Below are 15,519 nucleotides of genomic sequence, written 5' to 3'. Positions count from 1 at the left end.
CAGTATTTATATTCCGCCCTTCTCACCCCGAAGGGGACTCAGGGCGGATTACAATGAACATATATATGGCAAACATTCAATGCCAACAGACAAACAACATTCAGTTTTAGACAGACACAGAGGCATTTTAACATCTTTCCAGCTTCACGATTCCGGCCACAGGGGGAGCTGTTGCTTCACCGTCCATTGGTGGCTGTTCTTCCTCATTCTTTTCCTCGTGTTTTGCTGGCAGTTTTATGGTGTTGTAGATTAGTTAAATTAGCCTCCCGCATAAAGCGTACCTAAATTTTCCCTACTTGACAGATGCAACTGTCTTTCTGGGCTGCATAGGTCAACAGCAAGCCGGGGCTATTTTTTTTTTAATGGTCGGAGGCTTAACCCGACCCGGGCTTCGAACTCATGACCTCTCGGTCAGTAGTGATTTATAGCAGCTGGTTACTAGCCAGTTGCGCCACAGCCTGGCCCCAGTTAAAATTCATGAGTAAACCAGGTTTTTTTTAATAACCTGAAAAATTTCGGGGGGGGGGGGTTGAACCCCTAACCCACCCACCCCCCTCGCTATAGGCCTGCCTTCAACCATAGCTAGATCCTTTTCAATTACATAAGAGAACCTTTGGATTCTCCATCAAGTACTTTACTAGTTTGAGATTATATACTGTTTTTACTTGCAGCAATAGCTGTATTTTGCTATTTTAATTAGGGGTATTCTGATATTGTGATGTTATGTTTGTTGTTTATAATGTTCATGTTTTGTTTCTCATTTTTGAATCTTGCATGTTACACCTTGAGTGCTCTGTAAGCAGCCCGGGTCTCTCTGGGAGATGGTGTTGGGGTACAAATAAATTATTATTATTATTATTATTATTATTATTATTATTATTATTATTATTACTGTATTATGACACAGCAAACAAGATAGATATGCTGGATTTCATATCACAAAATCACAAGTCGAACACTTCCCAAGTGTCTAGGACTGTGTGATGTATTTTCGGATGATGCATGCAGATCTCAGTAGGGTGGCCTTGCAGTTGGCAGATTGTGATTTTGTCAATGTCTATTGTTTCCAAATGCCGGCTGAGATCTTTTGGCACGGCACCCAATGTGCCCATCACCACCGGGACCACCTGCACTGGTTTCTGCCAGAGTCTTTGAAGTTCAATCTTGAGGTCCTGATGATGATGATGATGATGATGATGATGATGATGATGATGATTATTATTATTATTATTATTATTCATTACCTGATATCCCTTGAAGTCAAGGCAAATAAGTAAATATGCAATTAAGAATGACGTCTTGCTAATTATGACTTCTCCTCCTTTCAGCTTCAGCGAACGTGTACGTTCCAACTGTCTGCAATGGAAGAGAAGTCGTGGATTCCACCACTTCATCTCTGTAATCGTTCAGCCAGTTTCCACATTCCTAGACTGTTAGGAAGTATTGCACATTTCTGTGCATTCTGGAAAATAAACTTTTTAAAAGGACTAGCTTTTTTTTTCTAGAACCGATGTAATATATTATTTTTGAGGACTGTACAGTACAAATAGTGATGTTCTTATTAGGACAGCTTTAGGACCCCTCTATGATAAACAGTCCTAAGGGATGTGTAAATAACCACAACTGCCAATGCCATCATGTTGACTCAGCAGTGAGGGAAGGATCCATTGCCATGTTAGGTGGCTTTCTTACTAAAGAAACTTTTTGTAACTCCTTGTTGTAATTTACTTAGATTGCATTTCTATGTTGTATATTATGGTTACATTCAGTGCAACAGATGGTTTTCACAGCAGTATTAATTAACGTAAAGATGTCAGTAATAAAATCTGAAAACTTTTCCATCAGGTTTGCCTTATTCTTTTCTTTTTCTTCTTCCTCAAAATTAGAATTCTCTAAAGATGGAGGGCTCAATCTTCAGCATTGCCCACTGTTATCCTTTATATTTGACTCACTCATGTGATCCCACTGTAGGTATATTTAATATCTATAGTAGTCAGAGTTCTGTGAGTTTGTGGGAGATAGGAATGGTTTCTCAGGGTACTCTTATGATCTAAAAAGAAAATTTAAGTCTCAGAAAAATTCATTTCAGGATAGGAATGGACATAGGGCTCATCTATATCAGGCAGGTTAGCTCAGCGTAAATCTGTCATGTAGCAGCCCCTATGTTATCAAAAATGAGTATTGGTTTAATTGCCTCTTGGTGTCCCACTCTGCTATCTCCCCAACCCTAAAACCACATGGATCCTCCCTCAGGCGTCTAACCACAAGTTTGCATAAGCACTACACATTTCCCCATACTTGCACCATCATTATAACCAGAGATTGATCTCATCTGTTTCTCCCGTGTCACAAATTTTTCAAGCACAGCAATAACCATAAAACCCATTCATCGACCCCTTATCATATCAGAAAAACTCATCCGCGCACCTAAGCACCCCTTGTCCCTAAATCCCAAGTTTTCAAGAACCACATTATCCCAGACTTGGGAACTATGTCTTAAGAAGGGATAATCCTCTCAAATGCCCATTATCTCTCAGCTATGCCCAAATTCCTTTCCCAGAATCTTCAAAGTAAGTGAACACAACAAGCAATAGGCGAGCTTCAAATTCAACTAATGACAGTTTATTGAAATTCCCACCAGGCCACTCGGCCAAACAGAGATTCATAGACCTTTAAACTTCCATCCAATCCACGAACAGGCACAGACAAGCCTCAATGTCCAATGAGACTGTAGATCCTGAAACTTCCCCAATTACCTCTATTCTTCATGTTTATAAATGTGTGTAACTTTTCTATAAAATACTCCTGTTTGGGCTTGAGAGATATGCTGGATTTGGAAAACTGTCCCCAGTGCCCACTCTGGCCAGAGCTGAATAAACTGGTTTCTATCCTGCCTTTGACTCCTGCTGTGTGATCTGTTGGGGATGATTTGAAGTTGCCACACAATGAGAAAGAACCCAAGATTTCGGACAATACATTATGTGTTGAATCCAAGGCTGTTGCCACTGGGCTGTCACTTCCCGTCTCACCACAGCTGCTGTTCCTATCCAACCATGGAGCTCTGTTCAAGTATCTGGCCACCGTGGTCACATCTGTTGATGTCAGAACGGGGTGCCTACACAACCAGGAAGAAGGAGGGGGTGATCTCTCCTCTTTGCTGTTCTCATGAGCTTCCTGTGCTGACATCACAGATGCAACAGGTGTTGTCCAACCATTCAGATAGAGCTCTGTGTCTGATTGGGAGCAGTGGTGGCAGTGGCATAGGCATGAACCATCTCCAGTGCCAGATTCAGGATAAATGGGGCCCTGTGCTAATTAGGTTATGAGACTCCGTACTTGGGTCCTGGTAGGTCTGCACTGCCTGCTTTGTGGCACACTCTTATAGACTATCAACTCTGCATGGAATCACTCTGAAATAGAATGTCTTCAAATTTACAACTGCACCACATAAGCAAAATCCATCATAAAAAAATATTATTTGGCAGAAGGATGAGTCCCCCTGGCCAACAGTGCCCTGTGCTTAAGCACATCTAAGCACAATGGGAAATACAACACTGACCATCTTCTTTCACCATGATGATCAGAATGGGGGAATGATAATGACAACAGTCTGGGAATCCAGACTGCTCTTTTAAAAAAAACAGGATGCTCCAGAATTTCTAGAAAACTCTGGAGGACTCCCGAAGTCTTCCTAAACTGGAGCAAAATCAGTTTGAAGCCAAAAATAACAGGATACTCACTGAAAACTGCTCTGTGTGATAAAGACTGCTAGTGATGCATTCAAGCAACCTCATCAGATGAGTCAAATTCAGCGGCATACACTGTTTCCTCTTCACTTTTGCCACAGAGCCTGCCAGCTCCCATCCCATGACGTATATCTACTTCTAGCAGGGCTCCCTGGCAAAAGTGAAGAGGCTGGCATATGCTGCCATAGCAGCAACACGAGAAGCTTCCTGTGTTGCATTGGCAACAATAGGAGGAAGCCTGACATTAGACCTTTCCTCCCGTGGGATGGGAAGGCAGATGTTGTGAGGCTTGGGGCAATGGGTTCCCCTTGCTCGACCTCAATGGATTTGCCACAATCCATGGTGAATCTGGTGGCTAATGTGATGTGGTCCATGGTGAATATCAATTTTGGCCCATGTAGATAAATCCTTAATTTCAGCAGCCCCTCAAAGCTGGATTTCATGTGTGGGTATGAGCTAGCAGCTATTATTGAGGTTGGAATCTCATGAATGTTCTCAAACCAAGGAATAAAAGACTAATTTACCTTAACAGATAAGAAGCAAGCAAATGTAAAGGGTGGCATAATGTGTCGTCAATTTACACATGAAAGACAAATGGGAATTGCTTAGAAAAAAATCACACAATATCAGCTAAATTAGCTTAATAAAGACATTTATTAGTTAAAATAAAGACTTTTTACACTTCCGTCCCCAAATAAACTAAAACAGTAGCAGCAGTTTAATAACCAATATGGCTACACATAACAACAGAGATTCCATCTGTGTAATCAAAAGGAAGTTTGGAAGCATGTCAGGCTAAACATTGGGAGAAACTTTTATGTCAGCCATCTAAAACCACTCCAGAGACATGAGGAACACTGTTATAACCAGGTTCCCAGAATTTGCCCTTTCATGCTCACAATTTTACCTGCTGTCTAAAGAACATGGAGGTCCTTCTTCATATGAGTGATATGTAAATGTGCTGTGATTTAGGCTTAATAAAATGAACAAAATGTAATTTCTGGCTGAATTACATTGAGGACAGACTATGGCAACCTGAAGACACAGGCTCCCATTGACACTGGCTCATCTTCAAGGGTCCTTCTTCACTTATCTAAGAAGTAGTGGATTAAAATAACCCACTTCCACCTGGGCTCGAGTCCCACCCCTCCCACAACCTTGGACTTTCCTTCAGCAGGTGGCTAGACACAATCTTGTACTCAATTCACCATCCTGTACTCAATTCACTACACCATGCTGGTTCTCTAGTGAAATTCCCTGAGGGCCCTTCTACATTTACCTCAAACTCAGGAGGAAGCAGGTTAAAATAATCCCTCCCCATGCCCACCTCTTGATGTGATATTTCCAAGTGTCTGGAATACTCTGCAGTGAGGCCTGTGTTGCCTAAAGGCTCATCCGGTAAGTTTGGAGCGGGGCTGAAATTGAGGGCTGGGAAGGGAAGGGGGCATCCTCTGGGCTTTTGGAAGCTTGAAGTACTGAGATGGCTGTAGGGACTGACCCCCAGGACTGTGGAAGAAGTCCTGGAAGTCAGTCCCTACAGGGTCCTCACCTCTTAAAGACCTGGACCTTAACTTAAAGTCTAGATCTTTAGATGTGTTTAATTAATGCAGGGTATACTGGGAAAACCTGGTTTACTCTGCATTAATTCGCTTTTACTTGAGGTGTTGTTAGGACACCTCTGGTAAAAAGTGAGTCAGGTCTGCATTTTGGACCTGTCTGAAAGGGCCCTGAATTATTTCCATTTGCAACAGCAGGGGTTATGGCAGTGAAAGTACTTTTAAAGACATTATGCAATACCTTTGCTCCAGCTGTGTAAAAGCAACCTGAAGTACCAAGGTGTAGGTCTATCATCTTCACCCAACTACTTACTGGACAAAGATGTGAACCCAAAGGCCATCTGATTTGTGTTATGCACCCAAGGAAACGAGCAAAGGGAGGGCAAAGGCTTTCCTTTTCCACAGTTGTGTATGGAAAGCCAGATAATACCAGAGTGCAGCTCCACCCAACCTCTTTTGCAACTGTACATCTTCAGGAGTAGGCTCAGGATATGTTACACAGTGCTGGGGGTAAAGAAGAAACATTTGCCCTACAGTATAATTACATAAACAGAGATGTAGACGCCATCAGTATTTTCATAGAATTTTAGCTTTATTTCAACATCTCATTCAGTTCAATTCCTGGGGTGAAAAAGTATTGTATGAAATCAACACACAAGAGCCAATTATGTCAACCTTTCCATGGTCCTGTTCAGAATTAGTTCCTGACCAAGATTTCATGCATTTATTTTTTCTCCATTTAGTAGAACTGTAGTAGAGACAATGACTATTAAACTTACAAACATTTTAATCAGTGAATAATTAAACTTACTGTCCCAATTTCATTATGAGGAAATGAAACAAATAGAAATGCAATAATGAAAACATCAGGTGGCAGAATTGTTTATATCAAATACTATATTTATAGGTTTATACTAATTTTTGACCAATTTGGGGTGGCTTCTGTCAGAGTGAAGGACCATGAAGCCCAGTTAATTCTATAGCACGGCAGACAAAGCTGAGTATAAATTGAGAATAAACTATGCAGGTGGCCCTTAGCTAGAATAGTAGGCCCACCTGCAGCCACTAGGCAAAGCCTAAGGTGCAGGGAGAATTTGAAGGCCCCCATGAAAGAGGCCAGATTTGGTGGGGCCAGTTAACTTCATCGGCCCCAATCACATGACGGGCGGAGGTGCAGGAAACTTAAGGCTGCTCCTCTCCTCTGCCATCCTCTTTGCTTCATCAGGCAAAGTTGGTCTGGAGTCCATATTGTCTGATCAGCACTGTTGCCATGTCTATAGTGGCTGGGGGATTGTAATCCCAAAAAGCTCAATTTGGCCCAAAGGTGGCCAGGGGATCTTTATCCCAAAAAGCTTGATTTGGCCAGATGGAAGGTCAACCAGGACCTGAAAATTGGCAATGGCAAACTAAGGGATGGATGATCCCCCATATGGAGATTGTGCCAATAGAGTACATTTCTCAGAGGAGGGGAATGTTCTATCAGTGAATTATTTAAAAGAGGGGACAATATATTTGGTGGCCAGCCAACAGGGAAAAAAAGGGGGGGGAGAGGAAGCCTGTCCCTTTTGCTGACATAATTAAGGGGAAATATTTCTGATAGGTAATTTGGCACACACACACACCCCCGAGGGGGTGAAGGGTGGACTTCATAACAGTTCTATACATTTGGGAGCTGTGGGTGTCAAAAAGGGGCTACTCTTGGGGTTAGAATTAGGGTTCTTACTCTTTAAAAGCTCTGAGATTTGGGAGGGAGCGCCTCAGGATGGCCAAAGAAGGAGCCTCCACCACAGTTTGGGGGAGAGAGTTCCACTGCCGAACAGCCCTCACTGTGAGGAAGTTCTTCCTAAAGGAGATTCCACCTGAACATTCTTTGGAGGCTTTTAAACAGAGGCTGGATGGCCATCTGTCGGGGGTGCTATGAATGCGATTTCCTGCTTCTTGGCAGGGGGTTGGACTGGATGGCCCATGAGGTCTCTTCCAACTCTACTATTCTATGATTCTATGATTCTATGATTCCAGATATGATCAGTCGAGATGTGAAGCCAAAGAATTTTGGATGGCCTTTGGGATCTTTGGTCCCCATATGTCCTTGGAGGTGGTCAGAGGGAATGACACCTGGTCCAACGACAGTTCTCACTAGATGGCTAATACACCATGTGTTAAGTCTTACAGATTAAATCCCCTTAATGGTGTTCTTTCCTTCACTGGTTATTCCTTATAAATAGGTCAGGAAATGGCATTGTAGATCCATTTTCTTGTGTCTGGTCTCTTTATTGCATGGTGGGAATTCAATATCTTTTTCCTAACTATTATGACACTCACTGGAGCTATTTATAATTTTCCAGTATAAAAATCTATTGGAAATATAAAACTAAAGATGCAATCAAAGCAATGAATAGGATCCTGTTGTTTTCACTAGCAACACAAGTTCTTCCTAAAGCTCCATATACACCCTAAAATTATTTAAGATGCTTAGGAACATCTTTGGAACAGGTCTTTTGGAAACAGAGAAGACTACAGGATGTGCCCTGAATGCTCATACTCATCCATCAATCTCCCTCCCTCCCTCTCCATCCCTTTTTTGTCCAATCCCCTCTCTAAAGAGCTTTGTGTTTTACCCCTCAATATGCCTTTGTATTTTTAGCCTTTTAGATTTTATGTACATGCTTCTATGAAACTGTACCCCACTAATGCTGGTTTATGACCATAATAAAGATGTTGATACAGGATGGGGATGTGAAGATTTGTATGTGTTCTGTTTAGGCATCTGCTAGGCAGATAATTTGATTTTCTCATTCAATTGTATTTGCTACTGAAACTTTTCAGCTAGGCATTTTTGAATGCCCTTTGACATTTTCTGCCAAAGATATGCATATATAGAAAGCCCAGGTACTAAATTATGATAGTTACATAACCAAATCGAAGGTCCTAATAAAAATAGGAATGTAGCAGAATGTTTGAAAAGGATGAGGGGATTTGCAGAAATAAACAATTCTTTAGAGAAAGACTGAGTTTTTTCTTCCAAAGTCAGAGATTCTAGAATACTGAACACCAGGAGATTCATAGGAGGCTTTATAAATCAATTTAACCTGAAAATTTTAGTAAACACACTGAATAGTCAAAGTAGGGGCAGTAATAGTTTGGAGATGGTTGTCTGTCATGGGATCCTTGCAGAAGCACTACTGGCTTCCAGTGATGGATCCGTCATATTAACCGTGAAGCACACTGTTCAATGAGATTACAGTAAGTGACAAGTATACTATACAGTTGCTCATGGGGTGAAATACTTAGAACACAACAATCCAATGAGTCATGAAAAGTACTGATTTTTTTAAAAAAACAAAAACATTTATTCATTCCAATTCAAGGCACTGGGACACATCAGGGATGGCATTCCGGTAGTGGAAAGAAGGAACTGTTTTGCACTAATATCCCAGGCATGAAGATGTTTGGGAAAATAATGGCAAATTAATGGATACTGCTGTATGTTGAAAATTGTCCAATCTTTCCCAAATATCTTCTCAAATAAAGTGCGACTTAAAGAAAATAAAAACAAACGACTAATGGATACATAGTTTTGAAAAGGAAGAAGTTATGTGTCTTCATTCATCATTCAAGAAGAATCCCAGATTTTATACTTTCAGGAAGAGAAGAATATTTGCAAATTCGCATTAGGACAACAGATGAGACAATGTTTGCAAAACGAAGATTCACACAAGTTTAAGTTCCAAGGGCTGCATCACATGATAAAGTGAACAATTTGAGCTGAGTTGCAGAAGGCACGACTTTCACACAACAGCTCAATTTTACCACCAGAAACTCAGAAATCGTGGTTGGGATAGGTCTCAGATTGAGATGTTGGTAAATTATAATCCAATGAATAGAAAATACTGAGCTAAAATACATGGCTTGTTGAGCTGATTCAGTATGAGAAGAGTGCGTTTTCATACAAAAAAATAAGCCCTGCTCAATGCATCAAGCACAGCCTTCCATGATCTAAAGCCCTATTGGTGCTTATTGATCTTGTCCAGTTAACATGGCCAATGATGAAAGTTGTAGGCAGGAATGTGAAGGACCCACATTGGCAAAGACTGATTTGAACCTTTTGGTGAACCTCTGGCTCAGGGATCAAATTTGACCCATTAGAGCCCCATGCTCTGGCTACTTGTACTTAGGACCTCATCACATTGATGAGATCCAGTGTTTTGATTCACCAGCCTCCATGGAAAATCAGGAGGCAGCAGGGCAATACCCGCCTCGCAGCTAGCTGATGCTTCATCATCACATGTGGGAAAATGTCACCACACGGCTTCCCCTGCACTAGCCCCGTTGTTCCAAATGGAACAGGGAGAATGCCAACATTCTGTGTTGGCAGCACAGAATCCTACAATGCTGCTGCTCCAGTTGATTTACGGAGTGCCCCTGGAAATGGGCCTATATTGTGTGATGGGTGGTGTGGGGATCCATGAGTCAACTAGGGCAGAAGTGTCCTAGGATGCTGAATTTCCATCATGTGATGAGGTCCCTAACCTTACCCACCAAATGGAAAATGTGCCCTGCAAGATCCTTCCCACATTACAATTTGATTCTCTGGATGACAAATGCAGTTGAGATTACCATCAATAATTTCTAAAAAGAGTAATCTTTTTAACTGATACAGCCATGGAATCACAGAAGGATCACTGCAGGAGTTCACACACTTTACATTTTTTTCCATATTAATTTTTCTCCTTAAACATTCTGCATAGAAATAATAATGAAAGTGATAGGTGCACTGATTATAACAATTCGTATCAAGTGAGGATAAACAACAGCTAAAAATAACCATAGCACTTACAATGCACAAATTATGATATACAACCATACAGAATATACAAAAAACAAAACAAAAAAACAAAGAAGACACAGTTGCAATCTTGTGCATGGTTACTGGGACATAAGGCCTAGGGAAACAGGTACAATTTACTACTGAGTAAAAATGCAAAGGATTATTTTGTTGAACATTCAGTTGTAGAAAAGTGTACTATGAACACACAAACCTTTTTTTGTGTTTGTGTTTCAATAACAATAAAAATTGCATGCATTCTCTGAGTTATTCCTAAGGTAACCTAGCAAAACAGGGAGAAAACTCATTTATTTTGCCAGGTAAATACTCTGATTAAAAGCGAGTAAGATTAAGGAAGTCTTCTTCCTTCTTCTATATTAAGAACATAGGATTATTCTTCAAAATGCAGACAGTTTCTGATTTGGTTTCATTTAAAAGGCAAGTTATTAGTCAAAAGTTCTCTCCTCTAAAATTACATCAATTCAATAGTTTGTACTAAAAGCATCACTATTGCCACCACACAACCTTCATTGTTCCCTGATGAAGAACTAATATGCTATATTTTGAAAGTATGTATAGTGTTTTTTAAATACTTTCCAACATACAGGATCTTGCATAACTTAGATAAATGCTTACAGAACACAATTTCTTATCAACAGCATTAATCCTGGCATTGTTATTATCAATAAATATTTATTTCTCATCGATAAAACTTACCATGTTTTAGGAATTCAGGAAATCTAAGGATCATGTAACATTATTATGGCTGATTCTTCATCTTAGTTGGTAGCCATTAACCAAGGGTCAACTAGGCCTGTCAAGCTTCTCCACTACAACAAATGCCATCCTGTGTAACTATTCTGTGACTGCTCATCTGGCAGGCAAACAAGGAAGTTTTCATGAGAGACAGTGCATGAATCTATTGCACCTTGCCCAGTTGCAGGTCCTTTCTTTGAGGATTTTTAATTTGTTACCCAATACAAGCACTGTAGCAGGAAGTTCCACTTGGGAATTTGTCTCAGTTTGGAAGCTCATCTGCTTAGGAACCATGACTGCTCTGAATGGGAGCATTCCCTTCAATCAGTTCCTGCATGTTACAAACTCAGGAAAATAATGCCAGAAGAAAGTATGTCTGCAAAGGCCAAGGCTATGGAAGTACAACCTCTTGCCAAGAATCAAATGCTACAAATTTACATTGATAGCATCCCCTTATTCACCCAGGAAGGATTTTAGAAGCGCTCCTTATTGTAGAGATATACCTGACTCTTACACTTTTTATACCCGAATATTCATGTTTCATTTTGGGACAATTCTTTCATGTACATAAGGATGGGTATTCCATAATATTTCAAAAATTGTTAAAATGTATTTTTGAGTGTTGGGAAATCCTGATGCATCAAATCCTGGACTGATGAGAATCTTAAACATTTAGCATTTATTCTACGCAAGGCTTGTGGCTTTTTTCTTCATAATATTTTGTCCAGAAAATGCAAAGAAAAGTGCAAAAACAAATTTTATGCAGAATAAGCTCCCAGTGTAGAATTTTCTGTGCAGAAATACTATTTTACATTAAGAAAATGTTGTTTTCTAGGCAAAATATCTTACACGTGAATGTTGTGCAGAATTGCAAATAGTTTTCAAAAACAGCACCCTTTTGAAAGATTTTCTCACAGGAGGAAGAAAACTACGAAATTACTAATTGCTTCCTTTGGGACTGAAAATAGCAGAGAATTATATCCCCACATGCAAGTCACTGTATTGTTACCATTTGAACTGAGGCAACATTGTACATAGGCAGATCCTTTTCTTAAATGCATGTGTGACCGTAGCAATATTTATCTATATCTTTGAGAAGATTTGCTTCATCTGAAAGACTTTGTCATGGCAAGCTACCTTTATGTGACTGCAATCAGATGGGTGGCACAATTTGGATGGATCCCGAAGAGACAGACCCCTAGCAATTTAGGCTACCATAATAAATACAAACCCAATTGAATAAAATAGGACTTACTTCACAGGAAACACACACTGGGTAATGTTCTTAGCTTTTGGGCGGCATGTTCAGATTTTCCACAGGCCAGTTTTAGGTCTTTTCACCTAAAGAAGCCAATTGAGCAGATAAAAACCTGTATCCTTAGGCAAAAAGTCCTAAATTTGTATGGCAAGCATACTCCTTTTTTTAAAAAAAAAATCAATAGTTATTCTATTTAAGCTATTGATTGAGGTTTGATTTCAAGAGAAATTCATCTCTACAGCTTCAGCATATCTGCCATTTTCCACACTGGCTTTTGGGTAATCTTCTATTCTTCCTAAAAGCCAAACTGCCTCATCTTTGGGACAAAGGGGATGGGAACTAAAAAAGTATAAATAACTGAATTATATGGTATGACAAAACAACACAGAGATCAATGTAAACCTCATGTCAGATGCAACCACTCTCAGGACAGAGTGAAACACAATCCACCTCACAGGGACAGCATTTGAGCAAAGAGCATTAAAGGACAGCAAAACTGTCAACTTTTAGTTCATTGCCATATTTTTACTATTCCAGGAAGTGTTGCTGAGATTACCAGCCTCAGACCTCAAAATATCTCTGACTCCACATGCTTGCTCTCTCCCTGAGTTGAACATCCATCCCAGCTTATTAAAATGTTTTCTTTCCTTTTTGGCAAATTACTGAGACTCAGATAAGGCAAATTCCCCTCTTGCTCTTGTCTGCTCTTCTTTCTTCCTCTTAGAATGTTCTATGCTCTTCACTGGAGAACACCCTTCAGAAGTGTGCCAGATGTGTTGAAAATGTACTCCCATATAAATAGAAATTAGCTTTGCTGATCCATTGGAAGAGTTACATCTTCATATATTTTGAGATCTTGAGGATTTCAACTGAACAGATTCAAATCTGTCTTCCTTTTCCTGCATTGCAAAACATAAGTGTTATACAAGAAAAACACATATAGGCTGGCTTCTTGTTAATGGTACTGTTCTGAATATGACCTTACCGGCAAAAACAAGGCTTTCCATTATGTAATACCCCCAAACTCTATTCTGCAACTCTAAGGCTGCAATTTGACACCACTTTAGCTGCAATGGCTCAATAGAATGGAATTATGGGAGTTGTAGCTGATGAGACATCAGCACTCTTTGGCAGAGAAGGCTAAAGGTCTTGTAAAACTTCAACTCCCATGATTCCATAGCATTGTACTACAGCAGTCAAAGTGATGTCAAACTGCATTAATTCCACAGTGAAGATGCACCCTCAATCTGCCACTAACACCTCCAAAGTACTAGAACATTGACAGTTTTTCCCAAAAGAAAAATAGAAAGAAATAGAAAGATTCTAATATCTCTTCCTGCCCTTTAATGTCCAACAACCCCCGACCCCAACCAACTGATTGAAAAATCTGCTACAAGTCTAGGAAGTACAAACTAGGGGTGTGCATGGTATCATTTCAGTGTACTTGATTCAGGGGATTTGGCTGCCAAATCTACAGAAACGAACCTGGAGTGGGGCATCTGAAGCTTTAACTGATACAGATCACAGCAGTTGGACCTTTTCAATTAATGGGGGCTAATAGGGGCCAATGAGGCTTAGAGGAACTCTACCTGAGGTGGAGGCAGCGTGTGGGCAGCTTCGCAAATCGGGCAAGCTGCGACTCCTCTTCTTCTTTCTTCCCCAGCAGCCTCCTCCATCCCTTTCCAATGCCCACCCCCCAACGCCCACTTGAGGCAAATGGGAACTCACTTTCCCAGCAGCACTTTGTGTGGCATGGGCATTGAAGGAGCCTCTGTGCTCTCTCCTGGGGCATGATGGGGATTAGGTTTTTCTCTCTGTGTGTTTCTCACTTTCTGTCTCAGCCAATCAAACGCCTGGTTGACTGTTTCCATTCTCCTCCCCTCTTGTGGTGTGTGCTTGGGACTTCAATTCCCAGAACCCGCTCGTGTGGGTTTTGAAAAAATAATGTTATGATAAAAACTTTAAACATTTCCCAAAAATCAGTAGATTGGTGAAATGTTCTCAAACTTGGGAAGCTTGTGGTCATATAGGTAAAGGTAAAGGTTTTCCCCTGATGTTAAGTCCAGTCATGTCTGACTCTGGGGGTTGGTGCTCATCTCCATTTCTAAGCCGAAGAGCCGGCATTGTCCGTAGACACCTCCAAGGTCATGTGGCCGGCATGACTGCATGGAGCGCCATTACCTTCCCGCCGGAGCGATACCTATTGATCTACTCACATTGGCATGTTTTTGAACTTCTAGGTTGGCAGGAGCTGGAGCTAACAGCGACCGCTCACACCGCTCACGCCGCTCCCGGGGATTGAACCTGGGACCTTTCGGTCTCCAGCTCAATGCTTTAACGCCCTTTGCCACCGGGGCTCCTTGTATTGGACTACTTGTGGTCATATATGTAGCTTATAAATGAGGTCAGTTTTCATTCTGATAGGCCTAAAAATGGAGAAATGAGCCCCTAAAATTTCCCCATTGGCACCAATGGACCGAATTCTACAGGAACTAAAACAAAATCCCCCCCCTTCTAATTTTGGGAACTTCTCTATAAACAGAATGGAGGTGAGGGGCAGCCAAAAACGGGACTGAAAACAGCATGGGTATTTGCAAAGTTGCACACCCCTACTACAAATCAAAAGTCATGCTGGGTTACCATGGACATGTAAGGGTGAAGGACTACCACAATGGTCCATCTTTTTTGTTCTATATGTAAATACTTTAAATATCATAAATTTGCATGACTGAGAATCAACATGTGCCAGATATAGATGTATTTTCCAAGACAAGTGCAGCCCAGGAAATAAAGAAGCTAACTTGAATTTCAGGCTCCACTTACACCAGAACATATGGAATGGGATGAGCAGTTTCTCCCTCCCTCCCAAATGCATGCCTATACACATAACACATAGTGATGCTTCAAAAAAAACAACCCAATAAAATTATATTAACAATGTAACCATTTTAATCAAAATATTGTAAACATTTTCCCTGACATTCTGTTACAGGCATAAAGGAACAATCATGCTAATAGCAGCACTCACCTTTGTTGCTAAAGATTTGAGTTTACCTAGTAATGACTGCTTATTTGAATATACTACTTCCTCTTCATTATCTTCCCCTTCCATTATAGCACAACTGTCTGCAGCTGGAAGCTCACATTCCTTTGAATTTGCAGTCATTACCAATTTGGAATATTTATACTCTAGCCTAAAGAAATACATTGAGATTAAGATAATTTTTTTGCCAACATGAATATACAGTATGCAACACATCAAAAACTATGATATAACACATTAAAATGAGCATTGAAAATTTATTATATTTATCTTTATTATTTTAAACTCCAAGAATCACACTGAAGGAATTAGGGATTGTTAGAGAACTTTTTTTC

The 15,519-nt window shown here is 40.5% G+C and overlaps 2 protein-coding genes across 6 annotated transcripts in view; one reads left to right on the top strand and one right to left on the bottom strand.

The window, feature by feature from the left end:
* grm3 (glutamate metabotropic receptor 3) overlaps nt 1-1,844 on the top strand; it is a 164,610-nt gene extending 162,766 nt beyond the window's left edge. For all 4 annotated transcript variants that reach the window (XM_003221422.4, XM_062981816.1, XM_062981815.1 and 1 more), the window contains one exon: nt 1,329-1,844. In XM_003221422.4, the coding sequence (XP_003221470.2) occupies nt 1,329-1,402 (74 nt within the window). In that variant the 3' untranslated portion in view covers nt 1,403-1,844. The remainder of the gene's footprint in view (nt 1-1,328) is intronic.
* Nucleotides 1,845-4,381: 2,537 nt separating this feature from the next.
* The window catches only part of elapor2 (endosome-lysosome associated apoptosis and autophagy regulator family member 2), a 126,739-nt gene continuing 115,601 nt past the window's right edge, over nt 4,382-15,519 (bottom strand). For both annotated transcript variants that reach the window (XM_003221445.3, XM_062981812.1), the window contains 2 exons: nt 15,170-15,335; nt 4,382-13,040 (listed from right to left, as the gene is read on the bottom strand). In XM_003221445.3, coding sequence (XP_003221493.2) covers nt 12,981-13,040; nt 15,170-15,335 — 226 coding nt within the window. In that variant the 3' untranslated portion in view covers nt 4,382-12,980. The remainder of the gene's footprint in view (nt 13,041-15,169; nt 15,336-15,519) is intronic.

Source organism: Anolis carolinensis, chromosome 5 (assembly GCF_035594765.1).
Source record: "Anolis carolinensis isolate JA03-04 chromosome 5, rAnoCar3.1.pri, whole genome shotgun sequence".
NCBI lineage: Eukaryota > Metazoa > Chordata > Lepidosauria > Squamata > Dactyloidae > Anolis > Anolis carolinensis.
The sequence above is the reverse complement of the archived record's forward strand: the minus strand, read 5'-3'. Positions and strand labels throughout refer to the sequence as shown.